At 36.3% G+C, this 21,450-nt stretch overlaps 3 protein-coding genes, 1 non-coding gene and 1 pseudogene across 13 annotated transcripts; 2 read left to right on the forward strand and 3 right to left on the reverse strand.

Annotated features, from left to right (window-relative positions):
• Positions 1-650, reverse strand: LOC125216212 (basic leucine zipper 43 pseudogene; annotated as a pseudogene).
• A 5,902-nt stretch (positions 651-6,552) lies between these two features.
• LOC125217196 (small nucleolar RNA R160) lies at positions 6,553-6,633 on the reverse strand. Its single transcript, XR_007175617.1, has one exon. It is a non-coding gene; the product is annotated as a small nucleolar RNA R160 (small nucleolar RNA).
• Positions 6,634-9,431: 2,798 nt separating this feature from the next.
• Positions 9,432-11,742, forward strand: LOC125216211 (amino acid transporter AVT6A-like). The gene is made up of 5 exons (XM_048117868.2): positions 9,432-10,042; positions 10,123-10,275; positions 10,426-10,629; positions 10,703-11,171; positions 11,259-11,742. Exons 1-5 carry the CDS (start codon positions 9,589-9,591, stop codon positions 11,392-11,394), a joined length of 1,416 nt encoding a protein of 471 aa, XP_047973825.1. The 5' UTR covers positions 9,432-9,588; the 3' UTR covers positions 11,395-11,742.
• Positions 11,743-13,253: 1,511 nt separating this feature from the next.
• Positions 13,254-14,820, forward strand: LOC125212455 (UDP-Glycosyltransferase superfamily protein). The gene has a single exon (XM_048112637.2). It carries the CDS (start codon positions 13,326-13,328, stop codon positions 14,727-14,729), a length of 1,404 nt encoding a protein of 467 aa, XP_047968594.1. The 5' UTR covers positions 13,254-13,325; the 3' UTR covers positions 14,730-14,820.
• A 178-nt stretch (positions 14,821-14,998) lies between these two features.
• On the reverse strand, positions 14,999-20,893 carry LOC125212453 (Tetratricopeptide repeat (TPR)-like superfamily protein). 10 transcript variants are annotated; one of them, XM_048112631.2, is made up of 9 exons: positions 20,332-20,893; positions 18,878-19,963; positions 17,846-18,805; positions 17,431-17,601; positions 16,814-16,959; positions 16,341-16,711; positions 15,781-15,897; positions 15,387-15,607; positions 14,999-15,276 (listed from the first exon to the last, which is right to left on the reverse strand). In XM_048112631.2, exons 1-3 carry the CDS (start codon positions 20,753-20,755, stop codon positions 17,913-17,915), a joined length of 2,403 nt encoding a protein of 800 aa, XP_047968588.2. In that variant the 5' UTR covers positions 20,756-20,893; the 3' UTR covers positions 14,999-15,276; positions 15,387-15,607; positions 15,781-15,897; positions 16,341-16,711; positions 16,814-16,959; positions 17,431-17,601; positions 17,846-17,912. The 10 variants fall into 10 exon arrangements, with proteins under 10 accessions (XP_047968588.2, XP_047968591.2, XP_047968593.2 ...); XM_048112634.2 differs by having other exon boundaries at positions 17,846-18,040; positions 18,461-19,963; XM_048112636.2 differs by having other exon boundaries at positions 18,461-19,963.
• Between the last annotated feature and the right edge of the window lie 557 nt (positions 20,894-21,450).

A 21,450-nucleotide genomic window follows, 5' to 3' on the forward strand; every position in this document is an offset into this window, starting at 1 on the left:
TTGTCCATAACAGCATTATTTAAAAAGTCAAGATTACATGAGTAGTAATACAAAACTAAAGTAAGTTAATTAGTCAATGAAGCAAATTAGTGGAAGAGTCCTCATTGTGTAGATGAGCACTGTTGCAAGAGAGCTCATCAAGATCACTAAAAATGGAGTATGAATTGTCAACTTGAACATCCATGAGCTTTTTTTGAAGATCCTTTGTTTCCTCCTTGAGCCTCGCATTCTCTTCCACAACTCTGTCGTGGCTCTCGGCCATGTCGTTGAGTTTCTGGATGAGGTTGTGGTTGTCGGTGCGGAGGCGGAGGACCTGCGACCACAGCTCGTCGAGGTGCCTCTGCTTGCGCATCCTCGACCTCCGGGCGGACTCCCGGTTGGATAGCATCCTCCTCTGCTTGCGCTCGTCGTGGAGGCTCAGCTCGGCCTCGTCGGAGGTGGAGTTGTTGCTGATGCATGGGGTGAGCTCTTGGAGCTGGTGGAGTATGGAGAGGTCGAGGGGTGGTGAGGTGAAGGTGGTTGGGAAGATGGAGGGGTTGGAAGAGGAGGTGAATTGTTGGGGGATCATGTTTGTTTAGTTAGGTTTGGAGTTTGGAGAGACAATTGCATGAGGAGTGAATGGATTCTTGTGTGTGTATATATAGGGTGGTTTGGTTTGGTGTTGTGGATGGAATTTATTTGAGATTTGACATTACTTATATATATATATATTATATTCCAGTAGCTTCCATGGAATTTATTTTGTGTCCGCATGATTTTTGTGTTATTATAAACAAAAATGTAGTTTTAGATCTTTTCATTATTTATCACAATAAATGTCCTTCTAGACTTTTTATTAGTTAAAGTCATTAACTTATTATTAGGAGTGTGTACTTAATTAGCCGCGGATGCTCATGTTATGCCAGTGGTTCAGACATATTGTCATGTGGTGTGTCTAGCCAATCGCAATTATAGAAAGAGAGGAAAAAAGAATATTTCTGAATTGTGATTGTCGGTTTCATATATAACGGTGGAAATGTATCCATATGTTTATGGACTCGGACTGTGCATAAGGGTAATATCATAATAATGGAATGCTATCTCAATGTGTCACTACAAAAGAAAACACACAAAAATTTGTGTCACATCAATATGTTTAATTTCATCATGTGTCCATATAACTTGTAATGTTGCTACCGTTTGAATCTGAATGTAAACAAAACTCCCCCAAGAAAACATAATACATCTCCTTTTCTTTAGAATCATACACATGCACACTCTAGCTAGTCTCTCTTACTCAATTAAGTGGTCTGATTGAAAGAAAAATGTCTTACTACTAATTAATCGAGCAACATTTTGTTATGATATGGTTTTTGAAACATATGGGGCTTATAATTGTAGAGCCTTTCCATTGAATTGTTTTATACTAAATGGCTATTAAAGTTAGTGTAATGGATGCAATTATTTAAGGGATACAATCTTAGAAAGCTAGCCAATTCAAAAATTATTGAACTCTCCGATCGGTCATAGAGTTGATGCTGGTCAATCGTCATGGAAAATCATTTTCTAAGTACATGAAAGTTAGATGTCAATTTTTATATAGTAATTTGATGACTCAAAGGGCACTAAACTTTTTTTGGATAAAAAGGACTAGCTAGAATTATAATTTGTGTATGGTCCGCTTCGCTTGCGTCTCATACCTAAATTAATGCTCCAATAATTTCGACTCATTAATGCATTCGAACTTTGGAAGTAAGGCGAAAAAGTGAAGACCTCAGAAAAAGAAGAAACAACGTACCATAATCTACAATATACATTTTTCGAAATTTGAATGCATGTATATCCGAAATTTTGTTTCATTGTGTAAAAGGTCGACTAATGTTACTACACATTAGAAATAACTAAAATTATTGTATCGTGTGTTATGGGATTCTTGAATAATCCAGTAAGGGCATTTAGGACTTTTGGGCATGTCAAAGGGCCTCAATCAAAGCTGTCTCTACTTTCTTCATGCTTCCACTTATTTATGTTTTTTTCCTGGCTGTCCCTTTGTGGGATATTAACATTGGATGAATTATTTACTATTTAGGCAATATTAATTATAGTTGTAAGAATATTTGAAATAATATCAATTAAAGGTGAATCTGTAGCTGACTTCAATTATTCTAAGCAATTGAAAATCAAATGTGCAATAGAAGCAGAAATCCCATCAATCAAGCGAGAATTATACTCTTTCATATTGTTTAGTCAGGCATGAAGAATATATTTGATGCTTCATAACACACGTTCAGATAAATAACTATACATAATATGCTTTCAAGATAACATGTGCAGTGAGTTGGTTCGAATCGTATGTTAGTATTTTATAATTAATTGTGTCACACACGATAGTAATATGTATAGTTATTTTCAGGAGGATGAAGTATTGTAATGGTGTGGACAGATATCCTAAACTTGGTAAAAAAAAAAAAAAAGTCTTTGTTAATGTCTTTTCCTTGATGGAGGCGGTCGGAAGCATAATATAGAGAGAAGGGTGATGTCTTGGAATTTCTCCACTTGCTTCATAGTTTTCAATCAGGATAAGCAACAAATTAGGAATGAAGAAGGAATCAGATCTACCTTGTTTTGTCACTTAAAATTACCCTTTTTTATACATATTTTATAAGGGTTGTAAAATGTCGAGAATATTAAAGTACAATAAAAAATAAATACTATAAATGGACTTATGTTCCAATTATTACTTCACAATTCTTGGGATCGGAAATGTAAAGCTGCTGCTATCCATTCTACGGCGGCCACTTTAGCTATGAATATAGGTGTAACGATATAGACTTCCTCCGTCCACAAACAACAGATCACTTTTATCATTTTGGAACGTCTACAAAAAATATATTACTTTCTTAAAATAAAAAGTTTATCACTCGTACTTTTTCCACTTTTTCTTTCTCTCTCATACTTTACTCATTTTTTCTCTATATCTCTTATTTTATCTACTTTTTCTCTTCATCTCTCTTACTTTACTAATTCTACATTAAAACTCATGTCATACATAAAGTGATCTATTTTTTTTTGGACGGAGGAAGTATTTTTAAAAAAAAAAAGCTATGAATATGATGAATGAGAAGAGATTGTATGATAAAAAGAAAAATGCTGCAGCAGCTGTATCAAAAAAGACTGCCCAAATCCTAGAATAGTGTTGTAATATTCTATTACCACTGATTTCTATAAAAATACTAGTTATTTAATGAGTTTTCAGTTTTAGGTGATTCCCCACTATGAAACATTTTCTTAATATATGCATCTCCAAAAGATGAGATTAGAATTGGGATCGGACAAGTTCCATGATCATATCATACCAATACTTATGTAACAAGAATTTTACTACTACTAATCTTTGACTATTCCCCCACCATATATGTTATCATTTTCGACAGTAACAAGATTTGTACTACTTTTTATATATTACTAGTATATATATACAAAAGCTAGCGGAATATGGATCAATATAGATAAGTTTGATTGAAATTATACAATTAATTTTACCAAAGAAAAAGAATCAAATCAATAAGATATTTAAAAAATAAAATAATTGAAATAGCTAGGGTGATCTAGATATATATAGTCTTAAAAACTTTTTATTTTCTTTAGTGGTGGACTCACTCATGTTTGGCTAAATGTGCCATGCATATTACTATTGGTCACCTTTCTTTAATACTCCATAATTATCAATTGTGTAAGAGGGTAAAAATAGTTTTAGTCGGAATAATTGTTATGTTTTCAACACACGAGCCTTAATGTTTGCTAGATGTTTTACTCTATACATTCGTGATAATCAAAAAACTAAGACACTATTTTTTAATTCTCCTTCAGTCCTTTGCTAAATGGTTAAACAAATAATCCCATGATGAAACTTAGAATTTTTGGTAGCATATCATATTATGTGGTTTGTCTCCACTTTCTCCCCCACTATGATAGTCCCACCTTTTTTGAATATTTTAAAATAAAATCAATTGTCTGCTGAGGTAATCACTTTTTGATTGGCTCAAAATAGGATAAGCCTTCACTAATTCTGAAACTGAAACACAATTCATCGATAATCCGTATTAACCAAGTAATTATTCTCCAATGATTTGACATTTATTCTTTATTTCGTTGTCAAAATGCTATTTTATTAATTTCCTTTAGTGTGTCTGATTTTGTAAAGGTGATCACACTGCTTTTTTTCCCCACAAGAATAAAATAAAAGCAAATCTAAACCCCATTTCAGTCTTTCTTAAATATGTTCTCCTCTTAATCCACTGTCATTGTGGATAATAAAATACCACTATAGTTAACTTAAACTAATAAAATAATAGACTTTAAACACTTGCTCATTCCTCAACGTTGATTTTATATCCTCCACCTAAACGCCACTTTAAACATGATACTAATATTCCATGCGGGAAAAATAATGAGCCACAAGCTTAACTTGAGTTAATTATTATAATGGATACTGCCTTAATCTCTATACCAATTATGATTAGACACAATTTTCTATAGTAAAATACGCGTCTAGAGTTAATTACCCTACGCATCAATATCACAGGTTAATTTTATTGAGTGCTAAGAGAGAAGAATTTATATTTTATAATCGGTATATATAATTAACGGAGATTGCTATAGTAAGTACTGTGCATGCAAATCAAATACAAGCATTTAGGTGACATGAGAAATAACATGCTTAATTACAGCCACAAATCTTCTACCAACCTTCACTTTCCTCCAATTTCTATTTTTTTCCTTTTTCAAATCATAACTACTTTTGAAAAGAAGAGAATGCACACTACACAATATACTTTCATACTCAATATTTCTCATTACATACGTATTAAGAGGCATATTTGAACCTAACAATAAAATACAAAATTAAATTAAAGAATATATTAATCATCAATAAAACGAGCGCATAAACTTGTCAATCTCGAATCGAATCTTTTGGGAGCTTGTTTGTGGTTTGCAGTTTGTACCGTGTGGCTTGTTCTCATGTTTTCCATGTAGCCTTTTCGTTTCCATTAATTATAGATTTATAGTATTGTGTTCTCCTAGAGCTAAAGTAACGCCAACTAGTGAAGACATAAATATTTAATTCTAGGGTAAAAGCTAAATGTGGTCCCAAACATATGGTTGTTTTATGAATTTGGTCATAAACATTATCTTTTTAATTATTCGGACATTTACAAATGAACTCGGACCAGAATCAGTCCTAAATCAACGGTGTCGTTAATAAATAACGGTGATTGCCTTGTAATCCGGATTTGACCAAATTAAATTACTAATTATAATTAGTTACACCTAATTAAAGTTCTTAATTTCTATTAGCAAAAATTGGAAGACAGCCTCAAAACCCTTCGCAACCCATGCCGCCTCAAAACCCTCCTGTACGAGCTCCGCCTCAAAATTAGTCGCGTTCGACCCGTAAAGGTAAAATTTTTATCTCCTGTACGAACTGCAGTCGTCGCCGGAGGGACCCTCTGTTTGTCGCTGAAGAGAGGAAAATGAAGAAAGTGTTCGTCCTTCGTCATTTGATGTGTTTTTTACAAAATTTTTTTATATTTTTCTGAAATAATTAAAAATATTAATTAAAATGGTTAATTTGGTCAAAACCTGTTTAAATGCCATTGACCGTCTTTTTTAGACGGTTTCATTGATTTAGGACTGATTCTGGTCCGAGTTCATTTGTGAGGGGCCAAATAATCAAAAAGATAATCTTCAGGACCAAATTCATAAAAGAGCCATATATTTGGGACCACATTTGACCTTTACTCTTGCAAACTGTTTAGCACAATTGCTTGTCCAAGTTAGAATAGTAGGAATTGGAGGACTTTAAATAGTTTGGTTCTTCATCACTAAACCAATATTAGTAAGTCATAATGATTGCAGAAATGCAAAATCCAGATTTTAATTGCGATGTTTCCCGGTTCATTTAACTCTTGGATGAAAAAAATTACTCTATTTGAAATAATGTATCAATTCATTCATGATATATCATCATTTTAATTTTTTTTTATTTGAGTGATTAGTCATGATCATTTAGCAATTAGTACTCTTTCCAAGCTCAACAATAGTAATGATTTAATTATTTTTGGCCATTTAGAATCACATATTACGGCCATATTTGATGCTTGCTTGAGTGCTTGGAGTTTTAAGTTGAGCAACTGAATCATTCTATAATTCGTCCGGGATTGGATTTTTAAACTGAAAATTTGCAGAAACCAACTGGCTTGATTTAATAAGACATCAGTTCCAAGAAAATCCATCTCTTGCCCGCATTAGATCATCACAAATATTAGCATTCCTTATTTGGCCTAAATTAGAAATTTAGAAGAAAACATGTAATTTAAGCTTTGCAACGTTAATTTTAGAAAAAATCATCCAATGTTTATTGCGATAGAAAATATTGGAAAACTAATTAAAAATGTGATTTAAAAAGAAAAGGTATTGAAAATTAAAGGAAATGTAAAACAGATAGATATGCAAGCAAATCCTACAAAATTATTAGCTTCCGTATTTAAATAAAATAATAATGGTGGGCAAAGCAATCAGAGAACTTTGAAGACCATAATTATCAAGAATAATCCACATGAAAATTCGGATTGATAATTTCATCATTTTGCTAAGCCCACCATTGCACAAAAAGTTTGAGAAAATAAGAAGATTGTGTTTTGGTAAAACAAAACAGAATCTGAAAACTCTAAAAACAAAATTCCAACAAATTGTTCTACCAAATCAGATTGTTATAGCACCCAAAGTACCTTCTCGGAGTTTCTTCGCAGATTTTTATCTTACATCTGCAAAGGGCCGATTGTGCTTATCAAAAAACAAAACCTTAATACTACAAATCCATAAATTAAAATACAAAATTGAAGAAAAACGGATAAAAAATGAAGTTAGGAAGAGAGCTGAGATTTACGGCTAGGGTTATTGTGATAACAGAGAGCTGCCTGTCTTATAGAGATGAAAGCAGGAGTAGGCTTTTAAATTCAATCCTTAAACGTTGTTGGTATAATGGGCTATATTTTGAGGCTCAAGCCCACTAACCAGATTATGGTTTTTTTGCAAGGTATTCAAAGTCCATTTGGAAAAGCTTAATTACTTGGCAGCCCAGAATAACTAATTCTATAAACTAGCTTGTTAGCCAGCATATGAATTTGTTTATTTTTAGGTAAACTGAAAATCCAATCATGGATTCATCATAACTAACTTAAATACCTATTGCCCTCAAATTTTTATCCTCCCAATAGAGATTTACTAAGGTTAATTTGGCCATAGAAAGGAAAGTATTTCTATTTCTAGGTGACGGTGAGAGTATTATATATTGCTATTTATTTTTTGAAAACAAAAAAGTTAAAAATAGTATAAAAAGTGTGTTGAAAATGATAGGACGGAACATTGCAGGTGGAGGAAACGCACTATTAAATGATGATGTGGTGGATTATAGTTCCTCCCATTATGGATGCTCTTAATGATATATGATCGTGTACTCAAATATGGGATATTTGAACTCATACCATCATATATCACCACTCTATCAATAGGCTAAATATCACACACACTATAAATTACTACAAAATAACACTAAACCTCATGGTAAAAAGTAAATGTTTCCTTTCTAATGGGATGGAGAGAGTACTGATGTGGAACGTGGAGTATATCTTATGGAAGAGGGACTAGGAGTAGTTGATAATATTATTTAATACTCACTCTGTCCATAAAAAATAGACAAGTTTTTACCATTTGGATCGTCAACCAGAATTAGACTAAGACTAAAAATGGAAAGTTTTAAACCAATGTTAACCCTACACATATTCTAAATGTAAACCCTACAATCCACTAACATTATTTCCTATTTTCCATCATATTTTTCCTCTCTTTCTCTTACTTTATTAGAGCATCTCCAACAAGAATAGGTAAATGGAAGAGGTATATCATCTATTTACCTTCGAAAAAAGTGAAATATACACTTTCAAAAAGTAACACATTTCAAAGGAAAAAGGTATATAGAAAGGTAATTGATTTTTTAAAAATAAAATAATACTACAAAATACATTAAAAAATATAAAGTGTAATACCTTCTTAAATACCTTCTCCCTTGGAGATGATTTTTCATTAATAGAAGACAAATATGATAGTTATAAGATTTTATTTCTCCAATACCTTTTCAAATATCTCTCCTCTTAAAGAATGACTTTTCATATAAAAAAGATAAATATGGTAGTCCTCTAACTTTACATTTCCCCTGGAATGGAATCGGAGATGCTCTTAGTTATATATTAAAATTTGCTTCATCTATAATTTTGTCTATTTTTTTGTTTTTTTTTACGATGGAGTATAAAGAAGGGGGACAAATTCCTCGCGGAGTGCCCCACTGCTGACGTTCTCTCGAAAGTATGTACAGTTGTATATTATAATTCTAATTTGAAACCATCTAATTGACGAATCTAATAAACATTTTCATTTCTTGGTTGAAATAATCAACTTTCAATTTTAAAATAGACTGCTAATACATTCTTTTCCTCATTAGTTTTCCCCTATGGCTTTAATATGTCCATGCTCTCTTCCTTATGGGATTAATATGCACATTTATCCATATACATTGAATTATGATGTGTATATTTGGGTATGAAAGAAAGAGAGATCCTATACGGTGGGATCGGATTAATGTCGTATGAGTATTTGCTGACATTTTCACCTCATACAGCTATGGACAGATGTTACCTCAATTGTGAAGAACTAATTAAATTGCATATCCTATTCTTGTTTACTGCCAAATGCACAAAAGTTTCTTAGAATGGGAAAATGAAAATTATTATAGCAGTAAATAATTTCAGGGGCACATTTTGGTGAGCCTATTATAATTAAATTTGAATTGTGATTAATTAAGCAACTTAATAAGGGCCCGCAAGGCCAATCTAAAACAGATCCAAGGAATTGAATTGCAATTATTATAACACTCTAAAATCATGTAAAGCTTAGCTGCCTGTCCCTTTCTGGGCAGCTGCAATCTAACAACCTTCCATTAAATCTATTTAACATTAAAAATGAAATACACCAACATTATTGAGGGGAAAAAAACGATTTCCATTCGCCAATTTGCCAATTTGCCATGATAATATAATGTACTAATAATGATTTTGTCGTCCATTCATCTGAAGTTTGCTTTCTTGGTAAGCATAAGTAACAATGCCGACTAAATCACTCTATTTGATGGTATCAATTCATGGTACAGTATTTCAATCCAAAAATTCCAACTAAATTTAATTTTCCCTTTGATTTAATGTAATTATTTCAATCTCGAAAATAATCTAAAAGATGTCCAATATGTTTTGCATGTTGTCATTCTTGACAACACCAAATTTAAGGGTCTCTTGAGCAAATAAAATTCTAGAAATATCCAAAAGTAGATAATGCTCATATGTACTTTTATGAAATCGACAATAGAAAAATAAATGCATTGAGAAGTACTCCTCATAGTATTGATAACTGAATAGTACTCTCTGCATCTGTTTTATCTCTCACTCAAAGAGTCATTCAGCCAATCCTAAAGATTTTTCCATTGCACCCCCAAAATCGATGACGACCAAAACCCAGAAGAAACCCAAAACCCAATCGAAGAAATCCAGGGCAGAATCTGTCTCCGTCGCCATCGCCATCGCCGATGAGAAAACGCCTCTGTTGATTAACAACAAGGCGGAGAGCAGCAGCTTCTCCCACCAAGAAGCAAACGGAGCCTCCTTCACCGGAGCAGTTTTCAACTTGTCCACCACCATAATCGGCGCCGGAATCATGGCTTTGCCGGCCACCATGAAGGTCCTCGGCCTCGCCCTCGGCATCGTAGCTATCGCGTTCGTCGCCGTCCTCACGGAGATCTCCATATCCATGCTTCTCCGCTTCAGCAAAGCCGGCGCCGTCGCCTCCTACGGCGCCGTCATGGGGGACGCGTTCGGCGCCGCCGGCCGGAAATCGCTGCAGGTCTGCGTCGTCATCTGCAATATCGGAGTGCTAATCGTCTACATGATTATAATCGGTATGTTGTTTTGATTTCAGATTTTTTCTTTGTTGAAAAATTTCGATTGATTTGGTGTTGATAATCATTGAATGGTGAAGGGGATGTGATATCCGGTTCGTCGCCGAGCGGAATTCATCACCCCGGTCTGATGGAGAGCTGGTTCGGCCAGCACTGGTGGACCGGCCGGCTCTTCGTGCTTGTGGTGACTACACTTGGGGTTTTCACTCCATTAGCATTTCTCAGGCGCATTGGTAAGTTGTTGAATTTGATGTTCAAGTGTTTTGGGAGTAGATGATATGAGGTTTATTGCGACACATTCAAACTCACATTAGTATGATATTGTCTGCATTGTGCAAAACTGGCCTCATCTATGCAAGTCCTTATTTGGAAATTTGTTGCAGATTCTCTGCGGCACACCTCAGCGGTGGCTGTTTTTCTAGCAGTGTTGTTCCTAGTAATAACCGCGGGCATCGTGGTGGCGAAATGGATGCAAGGAGGCGTGGTGTGGCCGCGCCTCCTCCCTGATATCTCCGACTTCAATTCCATCTGGAGTCTCTTCACCGTCGTCCCTGTCCTCGTCACTGCCTACGTCTGCCATTTCAACGGTACAATTCTTCCAAGAATTGATGAATTTAGTTAGATTGGTGTATGAATTAATCAAGTATTAGGGTGGTGCAGTGCACAGCATTGAAAACGAGCTAGATGATCCTTCCTTGATTAAACCGGTGGTTCGAACATCTCTGGTGCTCTGCTCAGTCATTTACATGATGACCAGCTTCTTCGGCTTCCTCTTGTTCGGTGATGCCACGCTGGATGATGTGCTCTCCAACTTTGACACGGATCTCGGAATCCCTTTCAGCTCACAGCTCAATGATGGTGTTCGTCTCAGCTATGCTCTCCATCTCATGCTAGTTTTCCCGGTTATTTTCTACCCTCTCCGCTTCAACTTAGATGGCCTTATCTTCTCCTCCTCCTCCATCCCTCTCACGGCCGACAACATGCGCTTCACCTCTCTCACGATCGCCCTCATGTCCGTCATCTTTTTGGGGGCCAACTTCATTCCCAGCATTTGGGATGCCTTTCAGTTCACTGGTGCAACCACTGCTGTGTGCATCGGCTTTATCTTTCCCGCTGCTGTCGTTTTAAGGTAGCGTCTCTCGCCTCTGCTGAAATCGGTCTTCTATTGTTCTGTTTTGTGCTGACCTTTTTTTGGAACTGTGGTGTTGGTGTTCAGGGACGTTCATGGCATCACGACGTGGAAACAGAAGGCTTTGGGTGTGTTCATGGTTGCTTTGGCTGTGTTTGCTAGTCTTGTGGCGATTTACAGCGACGCGTACGCTATCTTTAAGAGAAACTCGACGCCTTCATGAGAATAGTCTCAGAGAAGGAGCTTCTGGAGGAGATGGCGGCGCTCGTCCCTTTGAGAAAATGTGTGATATTTGGGTTTGGCACCATGGTATTGGCCTGAGTAGGATTGATTCAAGTATTCAGGCATCAATTCTGCGTGGTATTATGTTAAAATTGGAAACAAGCTAGATTTATTATATACTAGTACTATATTCTTCAACCGTGTTTCTTCCAAGTGTAATATACTAGTAAAATGTATGTAGTACTATGCCTATGTATTATTATTTGTAAGAGAAGAAAGGTTTGTATGTACATTACTTTCCATCCATTGTATCCATCAAATTTCAAACCAGACAGTTTTCTTTCTTTCATTTTGAAGTTTTTTTCTATACTAGACAAAACTTGACCAGTTTGTGCAGTTGTTGCAAGATAGTAAGATGTTACTGAGTCTCCTGGGATCATTCTGTGTCATCGCACTATGAGGAATCAGTATCACTATCAGTCTATCACCACCGGATTCTGATTCATCATCCATCACCTATGAAGCTCCAATTTTATTCTGGAAAAGGTTTTGTTGACTTATTCTATGAATCAGCAGCCACCTCTTTCTTCTCACTCTAACCAGTAACCAACACCCTGAATCATGGAGTATCTAATTTCTCTCCTCACCAACTGTACTAAGCAAGCAAAAATTATACTTACTACATTCATCCATTTTTGTCCAATAAAAGTGATAGTATTAAATTCCAATCAGTAAACATTCGTAATGAGTATAAAATTCGACAGGAAAATGATACTACTGTCCTGTGAAGTAGAAGTGTAGAACACAAAAAAACCGACACTAGTAATCAGGAAATGAAACTCTCATCGCATGCGTTAGATTAAAAATACAGCTAGATTGTATTACCGGGCCATTCATTTTTTAATCTGCTAGATTCACTCATTTGCTAAAACTAGTGACCTCATGGCCATTCATTTTTAACTTCATTCAGAATTTATGTCTACAATCGTGTGTTCGCCCTTCTTTGAATTTGAAATTTGAGACTTCGATTTCAAACCCTCCCACTGGCACAACAAAAAAATTATTTAATTTTGGATCAAAATTAAGATTTAAAATTCTCTCATTTCTACAATTTAAACTATTTAATTAAAGAACATATATCGAATTCTAAATACTTAATATTAGGTAATTATTTTCCAAACACACGCAACACATGCACTTGCAGTCTTCACAGTTGCACACATAACTCAAAGCACAATTACATAATGTACTCTAAATACTAAAAATCGGTGTTAAGTTTTGGTTAATTTTTAATTTACCAAAAAAAAAATGAAATCAGGATAATTAATTTTATTTTGAAATTAAATTAAAGTATGATAACAACAAATCAATTCTATAAAATAACGATGACAATTTACAAAACAATTCCAATTCATTCATACTAAACACAAGCCTAATCAATTTAACTTTCCAATGGACATCTTTATTGTATTTCTATTTTTCAACGTATCTATAACTATTTATCTTAACATTTTTATATATATTTGATTTCGAAACAATATAATTACATGAATATATTATTTCTAAAAATTATTGTATGTAGAAAAATTAATATAATCTTCACAAAAATAAAAAATAACAAAATAGAAATATTTATATGCTAATATTAATTTCTACAACACAAATTTTAATTTTAAATAATAAAATACACAAAGCAAGTTAAATTAAATACGAAACGAAAAACGCATAAAACTTAATTTTAAATTATTGATCAATAGTTGAATTCTAACTGAATCAGAGTTGTCATCATAAATTATTTATAAAAAGTAAAAAAAAAAAAAGAGAAAAAGGAAAGAGAAAATGAATGCGATAGAGGATGGAAAACAAGAATATACCGTCTTATCTAAAATATATCGACCAGTTTCACCATAACACACACACACTCTCTGTAAGATGCAAAGCAAGTCAAGCAACAATGGTGGAGTGCACATCTTGGTCTTCCCATTCCCGGCGCAAGGCCACATGCTTCCCCTCCTCGATCTCACTCACCAACTCTCTCTCAGAGGCTTAGCCATCACCATCATCATCACCCCCAAAAATCTCCCAATCCTAACCCCTCTCCTCTCCTCCTCCCCCTCCATCCAAACCCTAATCCTCCCTTTCCCGCCCCATCCATCCATCCCTCCCGGCGTCGAACACGTCCAGCACATCGGCAACCATGGAAACATCCCAATCATGTCCGCCCTCACCCAACTCCGCGATCCTATCATCCAATGGTGCGCCTCCCATCCTAACCCCCCCTCCGCCCTCCTCTCCGATTTCTTCCTCGGCTGGACGCACTCCCTTGCCGATCACCTCCGAATCCCTAGGATCGTTTTCTACTCGTCCGGAGCATTCGCCATCGCGGTGTTCGATCACATATGGGCGAATTACGATTCTCTCAAGCCTGAATCTGATTTGAAATTGGACGATCTGCCTCGATCGCCGAGCTTCCCGTGGGATCGGCTGCCGTCGCTGTTCCGGCGGTGCAAGGATTTGGAATGTCGCGACAAGGCGGCCGCTGACTTCATCAGGACTTCAATGGCGGCAAATGCTCTCGGCTGGGCCTCCGTTTACAACTCGTTTTGGGCCTTGGAAGGACAGTTCTTGTCCTTCAATCAACGGGTTTATAGTGTTGGGCCGTTGAATCTGGTAGACGGGTCGGGTAAATTAAGGACGGGTGATGCCCAACCCGGTTCGGATGATGGTGTGGTGTCTTGGCTCGATGGGTGTGGCGATGGGTCTGTTTTGTATGTATGTTTTGGGAGCCAAAAGCTGCTCAAGGCGGCTCAAGTGGAAGCGTTGGCCGCTGGGCTCGAAAGGAGTGGGGTCCGGTTCGTTTGGGTTGTGAAAAATCTGACGGCCCAGCAAGTGGCAGATGGGTATGGGCCGCTACCTGATGGGTTTGAGGATCGGGTATCGGGCCGTGGCTTGGTAGTGAAGGGATGGGCCCCACAGACGGCGATACTGAGCCACCAAGCTGTGGGTGGGTTCCTGAGTCACTGCGGTTGGAACTCAACGCTGGAAGCTGTCGCAGCTGGGGTGATGATACTGGCTTGGCCCATGGAAGCGGACCAGTTTGTGAATGCTAAGCTCTTGGTGGAGTACATGGACACTGCAGTCCTAATCTGTGAGGGTTCGGATACAGTGCCCGACCAAGCTGAATTGGCTCGTAAACTTAGCGAGTCAATGTGTGAGTGCGCGGCGCAGAGGGATAGAGCCAAGGATTTGAGGAAACAAGCTCTGGAAGCAGTTCAAATTGGTGGTAGTTCCATCACAGATTTGGATAAGCTTGCTCAACAATTATCTCAACTTTAAATTGTACCCGTGATTATTCGAACCGAAATATCGGTAGTGTTAAATTGTAGGAGTATACAACTATTTCTAATTTTATATTGCGTTGAGAGAAGTGATGACTCTTAGTCTTTATCACAAATAATCCTCCCCAAATAAACATCAAATTGGCATTCCCATGTACGACAATTAAAAAAACACTATTTTCATAAATAGAAGCAGGAATAACAGCCATTCCACATTGCATTCCTAGATACACTAAAAGTTGCTAGTTTACACATGACAACCATAAGTATGCTTCCCAGAAGAGAAAAAAAATCAGCATATACCTTTAAAATTGTTTATCCTTTTGGCAGTACTCCATCTTACACCAATATTGTCACACAGATGTTTAAATTCACAGAATGGACAAAGTAATCGAAGAAGAACTGAATTACACACATCATTTAGGATCTTCAAAACAGCACCACGAACATTAATATTTGGTAAGCTTCCATCTGGCAAAGGCTCAAGCCAATTCTTTAAGAGAGTCAAAACTCCATGATCAAGAAACTCTTGCTGGAGTTGCTTTCTGCATGATACTCAATCCTCATTAAAAACAAATAAAACTAGTATCATATTGAAAATAAGGAGCTTATGAGCATAAAAAGATGCCCACAATGTTTAAGAATGATAACTAACTTTGAGAGAACATCTGTCAGAAGGGACAGCTTTTTCAACTTATTGATTGCAGGTTTCCCCTATCTATTGGGCTCTGCATCTTCTTCAGCAACCATCTCGAGCTCAGCCATCACATTCTCAACTATCAATGCAATTTCAGCTGGACTTTTTTCACTTTTCTTCTTTTTCCTTCCAGCCTTGAAGAGTTCCTTGATTTCATCATCCTCTTCTCCCTCCTCTGCCTACAAATTAAGGATGCGAGAGAAAAAAGTTTCAGTTATGAAAATGCAAATGAATAAAACAGATAAGTAACTTGACTTTTTTAAGGTTTAGATTATAGACCTTCCAAAATTAGTTATATAGATTCACGAAGCTATAGAACAAGTGCGCACTCTACACAAGATGTAATTCAAACCTCGGGAGCTTGACTTGGAGAATGTTCACGGTCACTTGCATAACGGTCAGAAGGATCTACGCCAGTATCATCGATGAAATTATCATCATCCAGAGTCTGAACACCTTCTTGGTCATCCTGAAAAGTTTGGGTAAAAACCAATCAACATTGAAGATGCATGTCATCATCAGACAATTATATAACTAACCAAACATGAAGATCAACAATGATGTGATTAATACTGGGTCATCAAAAATCGTGAACTACACTTATTAAGGCATCAGATCAGATCCTCAAATTCAGGGAGCATGCTATTACCCAAATTTGGCTATGCACATGCGTAAAAGTCAAACTATAGCTTCACAAAATTTCCGTAAATTCAACTTGTAGAGTTGTAGAATAAAAGTTCAAAATAAGATTATTAAATTCACCAATACAATTTTAAGTCCATAATATAGCAACATGTGCCACTGAACACTTGTCAATGCATTTTATACCAACAAGTAGATGAGATGACGATAACCTACACAGCAAGCACCAATAAAGAAGAGAAATTAATTCGAGAATGAAACAATTATAACCTAAAAATTGTCACCCGCAATAGTGTCCCACATCTCTTTCATCTCTGGATCTGCCTCATGATCCTTCATCCTCCACTCTTCCTAACCTTAAACTTCTTCTCCATCTCAGCCTTTCTTTTTTACTCTAGAATTCTCAATTTCTCTTCTTTGTCCCTCTTCCTCTTTCCGCCATCGGAGTAATCATCTCTCACCAACCCAGACACATCATCCTCCCGACCATAATCTCACTAAAAGCTCATAACTGTCACCTTTCACGCGCGACTGAAGCTGCGGCTATGGATGTCGAAGCTCTGAGGATGAGATTGCAGCATTGGTATCCAGAGGACATTTGCAGCATTGTATAACTTCATCCTACTTGGAGCAAAACGGGTCTAGCAAAAATTACCTAATGATCAAGTTATCCTTAAATAAACATAAAGTTGACAGCATGCACTGATACATATTATCTCTTCATTTCCATTACTACATCATACCTTAAGTCTCCATTGATAATATCCTCAAGAAGTATGGTCAAATCTTCTCAAGAGATTACTTTCTTCAAATATGTTCAACAACAAGACAGAGGCACTGATGCAGCAAGGATCTCCAACTCCTCAACGGTAGAAGTAAAAATCAGCACCTGCAAGACTGACATTGATCAAAATATGAAGCAATAGCCAAAACGTAATAATATCAATACTAGTCCTAAATAGCGACAGAAATTGAGTGCGAAAAGTTTCAGTACGATTTAAAGTAAAAGAAATTTTCAGCAATGCAGAAGCATTGTTGACAGACATAGGTTGATGCTAAATAAAAGGAAACAATCCATTTCAAAACCTTGGACTTGGTAAGGAAGACCTAAACCATGCATGTCAGGTAGTTGTCTAAAAAATTTTGACATTAGGTATAACAGACCTTCACCGCTAAGCAATCATGAAAGTCTTCTTTTTAGTTTCCATGTACGACAATTAAAAAAACACTATTTTTATAAATAGAAGCAGGAATAACAGCCATTCCACATACTTTGCATTTGTAGATACACTAAAAGGTGCCAGTTTACACATGACAACAATAAGTATGTTTCCCAGAAGAGAAAAAAATCAGTATATACCTTTAAAATTGTTTATCCTTTTGGCAGTACTCCATCTTACTCTTACACCAATATTACAATCTTTGTACATCCCGATGTTGATCTCTTCAGCAGAAAATCTTAGGGATAATAAGGTCCTCCATGAAATCAGGAAATGGACACTAGTAATAATAGTAATTTACACTGTTCTCCCTGAAAGAAAAAATTAAATAAATAAATTCCAAGAGTAACTGAAAATTAAAAAAATGCACAAGATTTATCACCATCTTATCTCTATTTCTTCATAAAGGAAAAATTTATGGGTGGTAGTCAAATTCCATTCATTTTCTAAAAAAAAAAGGTTAACATAAAGTGAAGGTCTTTTACAAGTTAACATAGTTTTCCTTTCTCTACTCTTTTCTTTCGGTAATTTGCATAACATTAAAGAGCTTCATACCTTATCGAAGTATTTGATCACTAGAGGATGCTTGGTGATGAACAAAACCAAACACATTCCACACAGTTCAACCAGGAGCAAAGCCAAATTTGATCATTAAAACATAAACTTGAAACTCGGCAATGACAAAACCAGCTTGGTGTAATGAGTAGTGTATAACTGAACAAATTTGCTGGTCAGGAGCTATACCGCCAACTAGCATCATTCGAAAAAAATCCATAGCATCATTCAGCAAAGATCTTTTGCAGAGTCTATTAATTACTGCACTATAATCTTTGAGTGAAATCTCAAAGCCAGTTTCAGCCATTTGATGGAAGAGTACCATAGCCTTTTCAACATCTCCCTTTGCACAGTTTGCTTTTATAAGAGTAGTGAACGCAACTTTCGGCAATTTGAAGTTTTGACATTGGAGATCATAAAATAGCTTTTCAGCAACAATTAGATCTCCATATACGCATAAACCATTGATAAGAATATTATAAGTCACAACATTTGGCTTAATATTAAGCTGTACCATCTCGGCATGTAATTGAAATGCTCTTTTAAAGTCTCGAGCTTTACAAAAACATTGGATCAAAGCATTATATAAAGTTTGATCTGGAGAAATACCCTTACCTAACATTTCCCGGAGAATTGCAACAGATTCTTCCAGCTTCCCTCGCTTACACAGCCCTTTCATAAGCACTGTATAAGTTACTTGATTTGGCTCAATACCATTTTTTTTCATTTCCTCAAATAGCTCAAAGGTATCTTCTAATTTTCCCACTTCACAAAAGGCATTCATAATTGTAGTATACGAAACGATAGTTGGTTCTACATTGTGCATCTTCATGTCATCTAGCCACTTTCTGGCCTGAGCTAGTTTTCTGGCTTTGCACAATCCATTTATCAGGGTGTTGAAAGTAACTACAGTAGGAGGAATCCCTTTCTCCAATAAACTTTCATACAATCCTACAGCATCTGCCAAATTACCAACTTTAACATATCCATCAATCATAATATTATGCAGTACACTATCATGTATAAAGCCACCTTTTGCCAATGCATTAAAGTAACTTCTTGCCTCAAACATAGTTCTCTTCTCACATAACCCAATCAAAATGGACCTGTGAGGGAAAGAATTCTGGTAGACTCCATTTTTTAAAAACATATCCCTGTACAGTTGGATGGCTACTTCCCCCAGCTTGCAGAGACCATGGATGACCATAGAGCACATAAAAAGATCTGGCTTCAAGCCGTCATTACTCAACTCAGAAAGTAAACTCAGAGCCTCATTTATCTGTCCGTTTCTACACAAGCCACTTAGTAACGCACGATATGAGATATCATTTAACTTTAGACCCTTAGAAATCATCTCCTCTCGCAGCCTACAACCCTCTACAATGTTACCTGTTTGGCAATTCCCACAAATAAGTATTGTGTAGGTAAGCAGGCCAGGGTCTGCTTCAGTCAGTAGCATTTTCTCAGAAACCATCCAAACTCCATTCATTGTACCAAGTAAACGAAATCCCTTGGAGAGGATGTTATAAGTCACCTGATCAGGATGTAATCCACACTTTTCCATGTCAACTGCAAAGGCTAAGGCTTCTTCCAATGAACCACTAACACATAACCCATGAATGAGTATATTGTAACTGTATCTATCAGGAGTTAATCCATACTTGAACATCATACAGAATAAAGATTTAGCAATACCTATTAAACCCTTCCTACAGAATCCTGACATCAAAGTGTTGAAACAAACAACACAAGGCTCAGCCACTTCCTTGTTTATCTCCCTAAGGAAATTAATAGCTTCGAGAACCAAGGACTGCCTGCAAAGACCATCAAGGAAAATTGAGTATGTATAATCAGTTGGTTGTAGTCCATTGTCTTCAAGTTCACTATAAAAATCCCACACTCTATCAGTTTCCCTCAAGTTGTGCAACAAACTATTGTATGTCATAATTGACGGCCGGATGTTTAAGTCTTTCATGTTTGTCAGCACAACCAGAGCATCGTGAACCATATCAGTTCTGGAGTAAACAAATGCGAGCATATCCCACACCACATGGTTTGAGTCCCAGCCCATAAAGCTTTTCAAAAGCAGCTCACAAAGCAAGGGTGCGGATCCAGAGCCTGGTAGAAATAACAAAAAAAGTCTATAAAACGAAAAATTAGAAATCTCCAGAGCAGAGCAGAAATAATTCTTCCTTACAACTAGATGAGATTCCATGCATTCTTCTCTCAAATAGTAACTTTTTGATTCATGAAATGAGACTAAATTATGCATATTACGGAGGTCATAGTTTAGCAACCAAGTGCCAACTGCAAGCCAATCATTTAAAGAGAATTCATCGCTGCAAAACATCCATAGCATACAAACTCCACATTTAATCTTATCATGGTTCACCTAAAATATCCATCGCGAGTTACCTCAAACTAAATAAAAGAAATGAACAGTTATAATCAGTACGCATATACATTGCAATGAAAATGCGGGCTACCTTGTTCCTCAATTACCACCCGCATATGACAGAACAGCGCACGGTACCGCCTCTTCTCCGCCAATAAATGCGCAATGAAGAACCGCGAGTTCTGTGAGTGCTTGAACCCAAACTCATTTTGCAACAAGAAGAAGAACTCTATTGCACTTTGCGAGCTAATTTTCTCAATGATAGACTCAATTTCGGAAGGTTCCAAATCGGGAACTTCCTTCCTGAACCAATTGCTGTTTCTGAGGGAATTTAATAAGAGCTTATGACTGTAACGAGGCGGAGAAGAGATGAAATGGCAGATAATTTGAGAGACAACATCGTTTTGCGGGAAATCCGTGACTGCGGCGGCGGAGCTAATCGAGCAGAACGACGGAGATGAGGTGAAGAACCGAAGGGGTAGAAGACGGCGTTGTCTTGTGGTTAACCGGAACATTGAGCATCGTGACTGCCAAGAGTGGACGGAAAAATGGAAATTTACGAAAAATTGAAATTTGGGTGTTAGGGTTTAGGGTTTAATAAATTTAAAATGTAGTAGGAAAATATCCCCAACAGGAAGAGAAATAAAAATGCAAGAAGAAAAGGAATGGAAAAAACTTACAGTACTTCATTACTGTCACGGCAGGTTGGATACGAAATAACAAATAAAAATCTAAATAATTCTATTAATGTTATTTAATTATTAATTAGTGGGCTGGCTCATTTCTTTATGCACGTTTTGTTTTATAAAATTAAGTCAAAAGCAAAAGACTAAAAACCTAAAATATGATTAAGGGGATGCACTTCAAAATATCACTTTTTAAGTTCACAACTTCCCATCAATATAGACCATCTGATTTCAGTTACGGACGCACATGATTGTACCACATCATCTGCTGGCAATTTGATTTAATATTCATATTTATTTGTACAAAGGGTAAGCATGGAATGCATATTTTGATTAGTTACACTAATTTCCTTTAACTGCCGTCATTCCCACATGGTAAGCTACAATATTTACTTTTTTAAAAAAATTAATCATACTTACCACATATTTCATTATTTTCTACGGTTGAAGAAGATTGATCCTATCTTCCATTATCGACTTACAGTTTTTACAATCATCATTATCTTCTTCTACAAAAAACTCAT

This window comes from Salvia hispanica, chromosome 3 (genome assembly GCF_029641045.1).
Source record: "Salvia hispanica isolate PSC_SH4W2 chromosome 3, Shi_PSC_v1, whole genome shotgun sequence".
Lineage (NCBI taxonomy): Eukaryota > Viridiplantae > Streptophyta > Magnoliopsida > Lamiales > Lamiaceae > Salvia > Salvia hispanica.